Source organism: Sphaerodactylus townsendi, linkage group LG04, assembly GCF_021028975.2.
Source record: "Sphaerodactylus townsendi isolate TG3544 linkage group LG04, MPM_Stown_v2.3, whole genome shotgun sequence".
Lineage (NCBI taxonomy): Eukaryota > Metazoa > Chordata > Lepidosauria > Squamata > Sphaerodactylidae > Sphaerodactylus > Sphaerodactylus townsendi.
The window spans coordinates 80481536-80487535 of record NC_059428.1 but is presented as its reverse complement, the minus strand read 5'-3'; the positions used below and the strand labels follow the sequence as shown (position 1 = coordinate 80487535).

Below are 6000 nucleotides of genomic sequence, written 5' to 3'. Positions count from 1 at the left end.
AGGGCTGCAGTGTGAATTAAGTAGTGTATATCTCTTTGTCACTTTACACTTTAGAATAAAATTTTAAATCGTTGTTAATTTAACATTATGTCTGTATCCTGCTGCTCTGTTATTTCTATATTCTACTATTCAAATTCTTTCTTCAGTTGTTTCTCTTTTTAATTTGAAATAATTGCAACTGAGAATTTTTTAGGCAGTGCTTGTTTTAGAGAGATTACTGTGAACATACTAGACTGAATCCAAAGTAGTGTATGTAGGCTTTTCAGCTGCCCTGATGATAGCTGTCTTTCCTGCCCCAAAATGCCCATTCAGGTTTGAAGGGTTTTCCAAAGCAGAATCCCATGAGCCTCAAGGGACTGTCAGTGAAATGGCATTGCAGCATATAACTTCCATATGCTTGAAGAAGCACTTTGACATTCTGGATCCCAGCCATTGCTTAATTCCCTCCCATTGATATTACACTTGTGGATGCTCTTAATATTTAAGTACAATGGGCAGAATGGAGGGACTCCTCTAGGTTTTGAGTAGTATGTTCCTGTATATGTTTTAATTATGATTATTGAGTATCTAAGAAAATGCTATGTCCTTAACAGATAGCATCCTTCCCCATGGGCTTACAATCCTAGTAAGACAATACATAAAAGAGGGAGGGGAGTACAGAAAACTGGAGATGGAGGCAGAGACAATCCATAGTGCTTATATAAGAAAATCTGATAAAACAAAATGAAACTAAAATAAATGGGCTTTGAGATTCTTTTTAAATGGAGATGGAGTCAAGGGGAGATCTTGAGTTGCCATGGATTCTATAGGGGGGGGCAGGAAAATGGGGTGGGGGACTGAGACAAGAAGAAATAAAATATATACATTTTCTTGCTTTAGATTGCTTTTTTCTTTAAACACAATAAAAATCAAATAAGGGAGAAAAGACTAATGAATAAAAATGAAAACCTCATAAATATGTTCAGATAGTTAAAGACAGCCAAATAAGAGGCTTAAGATGATGAAGATATTTTTTTTAAAGCACAAGATTGACAACAGAAAGAGTCCTTCTTGGAATGCATCAGCCAAAGAAAAATAAAATTTTAGAAATATTCAAGTTGAAAAAAAAAAACAGGTTCCAACAGGAGAAGGAAAGGGAGAAGCCAAGACTATACCCAATTGATCATAAAAGGATGAGAAATAAAAGTTCCAACTAAAGCTTAAAGAAACCAAAAAGCAAGATCAGGAGAATTTTTTAAAAAAAAACTGTTTTAATAAACACTTTGAGTAAGATAACAACTTTGAAGAAATTGCAAGAAGATAATCACAAAATTAACAAAACAAAGAGGATAAAGATTTGATAGTGAAAAATAAACCTGAATACCTTCTGAATACAATTTGTAGTAACCAAGTGTACGAGATAAACAAGAAGGGAAAATAAATATGTAATAATAAGCAGAAAAAGATCTAAAGCAAGTATGCTTGACTAAATGAATGCCCTAATGTCACCTACAGAATGACACCCTTTTCAGGTATTTTTAGTAGTGAATAAAAAGAATTAAAGGAAGAAAGTTCCACTCTTTGGAATCTATATGTATATTATATCAGTATTCCTGCCCAGCACAACATAAAGGAGGTGTTTGCTAGCAGAATTAATTACTTTTTCCTTTATTCCATTATGTACTCGTGACTTTCAAAATTGTGTGATTCCGTTAAACGTTCTGGTACAAATGTAACTGGAGCTTGTAGATCCTCTGACCCTTCATTTTACTAGGCCTACTGCTTTGTATTACTAGAACAAGTGTGGTGAAGGCCTTATGTTCAAGTCACTGTATCTTTGAATGTCTTTGTGTGTTAAGTATTTGATTTTTTTACAAAATTGTGCTACTCTTATTTTCTAGGCTGCCCAGTCGACAGGGGAAGGGGGTTGATGGGCGGTAGACATGGGGAGATGCTGCAGGTGCACCATCTCCATGAAGGTTCCTGGCAGCACGGCAAAGTAAAATAAAACATAAACCTACTTTTCACACTGCAAGAGTCCTATCCACTCCAGTAGGCTACCCCTGCATTTTTGCTGTATTTTTGCTCCCACCAGCAAAATGGAAAATTCCTAGCCTGGAAGACCTGAGGAAGCCAACTCAAGTTGTCCCCATCCCCAGAATGCCACCATCAGTGCTGGCACTGACTCCTGCACCAGAGGAACGCCAGCTCAGCAGCATCACAGGCACCCAGGTGATGCGGAGCTGTATGGCTCCCTGGCACCAGTATACATAGCCCCACAACAGTATAAGTGCCAGTTATGCCATGCGGACTGACAGTGATACTGTGTCAGGATCACACCGTCTCCACAGCCTTCTCCGCTTCTCAGTGGATTGCACTGTAAATTACCTAAAGCAGAAGGCAAGGCTTTGGGGGAAATTAAGCAAAATACTGGACATACTACCATTGCCACTGAGTTTTTGCAGTCTTTAAAGCATATGCATAGCATATTTTGTTTCTTGCAAATATTACTTCTTTAACATTTAAAAATGCATACCTGTATATGACAGGAGTAGTTAATAGTTTCTGAATAGGTTCTATCTGAAGGAGGACTGTGGTGGAGGCAGAGTTCGATTCTTAATAGTAAAGCTTCTCTGCACCACTTCTGTATAGGATATTTAAAGCAAATGTCTGGATAGAGGTACATGAGTACTTTGTGCTTTCATGAAAACATTTTCAATTATTCAATCAATAGAAAGGTACCAGGACATAGACTTCTGCTTTCTAAATGGAACTCCTTAAAAAAGCAGCTGCTACCTGTTGGTTTAGATGCTGTAGCAGAACTCATTCCCTTGTTGCTGTGCCTTCCCTCCCCCCACTCCCCCAATTTATTCAGCATTAATGGACAAACAGCACTTCCTGACACTCACTGACAGAAGGTGCTATACCAATTCAGCTGGGATATGACAGGTGGGTTGACTAATTCCTTGATGAGTTGGATTTAGTCTCTCTTTGTAAGTAACAAGTTTGACGCCTAAACATGCTGACCAAAGTAACTCTTTAAAAAGGTAGGCAGAAAAATAGAAGAAACTTGGCAAAAGGTGCCTGAATGATACTCTGACAAATTAGAGTGTTGAGAGTCAACAGACCTATACCATAACTTGTTTTTAAAATATGATCAAACATTTCACAATGAAAAGGTGCTTTTCTTTTTTTTTCTGATTTTTTTATTTGTTTTTCTCTTCAACAGATCATGTGAAGAACAGGAAGCAGTCAAATATCAAGGACATAGAGATGGAGTACAAAAAACTGAAGAATACTGTAGACAAATGGCTATCTATGAGCAGCTACTCCGAAGTGAACCTCAACAGACTCTTTCAGACATTCAGTGCAGTAAAAATTGTGGAAGATCCCAGTAGATAAATTCTGAGTGTAGGTAGAATGGGGGGAAAGTGATTTTATGGACTCCTTTCTGAGAAATCATTTCTTCTTTTTCTTTTTTAATTTTCCATTTACCTTTTCACACAGTGATGTACATTGTTTAAAAAGAACATATGTTCTTTTATTTAAATAGGAGTTTAATTATGAAAACAATAAAATGTTATAAGTCAACATACATCAGGGTCCTGTACAGCAGATATGTGTGTGTATACATGCACACACATACAGTATATCCAGACTTTAGTATATTCAAACCTAAGAGTGAATAAAGGAGGTGGAGAAATAACTCCTTTAATTGAATAATTCCCAGTGAGAGTTGCTAGAATGTAAGTGATCCTAGACTTTGCTCCAGGGTATTTAGTAGAGGTGCTCTCAGGAAAAGAGGTGAGTGGAGGTCTCAGTAGGAGCACTAATGTTTTCTCTTTTCACAGTTTATCTGCTGTGTGATCACAAACACAGCAGTTAAAGACAATGCTAAACCTAAATGCTTTCTAATGCCTGCATTTATTCTAGTGTGGTTTCTGTTTCTAAAATTGTTACTAAGTTGTGTTTTCATCAACTTTTGTTCATTTACACTGTATTGTGTTAAAGATATTGAGTGACTATGTAGAAATTAATCCAAAGGATCAATTGACTTCCTTATGGGGCAAACAGGCAAGCAAGTATGCAGAAAATTCTCCATACTATACATAAATATCTAAACATATTTTGGTTCCCTGGAATGCAACAAATTAAGCAGTGACATCTGTTGGGATGAAAGAAAACAAATGAGAGACAGTTCACCCAAGAAATAAAAGTAATGGACAATACTTCGATAAGTAAAGCTATAAATAAATTTTCAGAACATTTGTCTGATCTGTTTATTGCCAATAAAAACTGAATGAAAATGACAAAAGTCAAACTATTATATGGTTAACTTTTGGCACACTGAAAGGAAAAATTGAATATAGCTATTTTTAAAATTTTGTTAATTGTCATTTACTACTAAATATGAATGCATTTTAAATGTCATGTAAGTTTTTACACTGTTAATAGAAACAATAAAATTTTTCAATGCAAGATATTTACTTGTGGGGCACAGTTGTGTTCTAATGATAGAAAGTAACCACACAAATTCATTCAGCTGTATTTGTGCACACAGCACACCTAAACATATAGATGCTTGGAATCGGTCACTCTAAAAACACCTCAAGATTCCTAGGATACTTCCCAAAAATAGCTCAAACTAGGGAATTTTAGCACATTTAAATTGATACCTCCCTAGTTAGAGAAGAGTCCAAAACCAAGTGTTTTTAACTCTCGTCTTTAAAAGCTGGACAAGAACACTATAACAGGACTTAGAGAATGGTAAGGATCATGTATTTAAGTAGTTCTGCAACAAAGAAAAATCTGAAATTTGATATATGTGTATGTCACTTTCCAACTTTTCTTTTTGGCTGTCAAGTCACATCTGACATGTGGCGACCCCTGGTGGTGTTTTCCAGGCAAGAGATAGTAGGAGGTGGTTTGCCATTGCCTGTCTCTTTGTCATGCCTGTAGTATTCCACAGAGGTCTCCCATTCAAATACTAGCCAGGGTCAGAGTGGGTGACTGGCCCAGGGTCACCCAGGAAGCTTTCATAGTGTGAGTGGGAATTTGAACCTGTGTTCCCAAGGTCCAGTCTGATACCTTCACCACTACATTGGGGTGCCTCTCTCACTTTCCAACTGATTATTAAAACAAAAGCTTGGAAACTATGTATTTTCATCTATCACTACATGACACACAGAAACCTGACCATAACATTTTCCCCAGTTTACATATTTTAAACTAACTTGCAATGACCAAGGAGACATCTCCAGTTAGAAATAGTAATCGAAAAACTGCACATGTCATATATGAAAAGGAAAGGAGATGCTTAAAATCGCTTTATAAACTTTACAACCTCATACACTTTTGCAGTGCTAAAACAATTAGATTTGAGTCCAGTAGCATCTTAGAGGCCAACAAGAGTTTCAGAATATAAGATTTTGAGAGTCAACGCTCCCTTCACCAGAGTAGAAATGGAGATCTGAGCTAGATTTTATCCTAGTCAGAAGGTGAGAGGGATGTTGTAAAGAATGCTTGTAAAGAATGCAAAGCTACAATGCAAAGTGCTAAAACTGAGTGTGGGAACATGGGCAGTGGCAACCAGGAAACTGCTGGTTTGCAAAAAATTCAGGGGTGGGGGTTTGTGTAATTTGCTACTGGCTTTGTAGAACAGTATGGGGGAGGTTTAGCTTTCCTTGTCTTTTGTATATCTAAGGAGAGATCCATGTTATTTTATGTGTGGACTTCACATGAATGAACATAAATTCTATCACTTCTGTTTATTCAGTTCTATGTTGATCCTTATTTTCTATTGTAAGATATTTACTTGTGGGGAACAGTTGTGTTCAGATTTGATATCACTCAAATGTTGTTAAATCGCTACCACAGGCTAAGCTGCAACGTGCAATCACCACAGCCTACAAGGACTTCTGTTTTCATTTCACCAAGAGGTTGTGCTGCCGACACAAAAGGGGTACATTTTAAATCCTGCCTTCTGCTGAATAACCCACACATTCCCAGGAACTTCCCTGT

At 37.0% G+C, this 6000-nt stretch overlaps 1 protein-coding gene across 1 annotated transcript in view; it reads left to right on the top strand.

Annotated features, from left to right (window-relative positions):
- The window catches only part of POLA1 (DNA polymerase alpha 1, catalytic subunit), a 226278-nt gene extending 221816 nt beyond the window's left edge, over window positions 1-4462 (top strand). Inside the window, exon 37 of the mRNA XM_048493186.1 lies at window positions 3209-4462. Within this exon, the coding sequence (XP_048349143.1) occupies window positions 3209-3381 (173 nt within the window). The 3' untranslated portion in view covers window positions 3382-4462. The remainder of the gene's footprint in view (window positions 1-3208) is intronic.
- Window positions 4463-6000: the final 1538 nt, after the last annotated feature.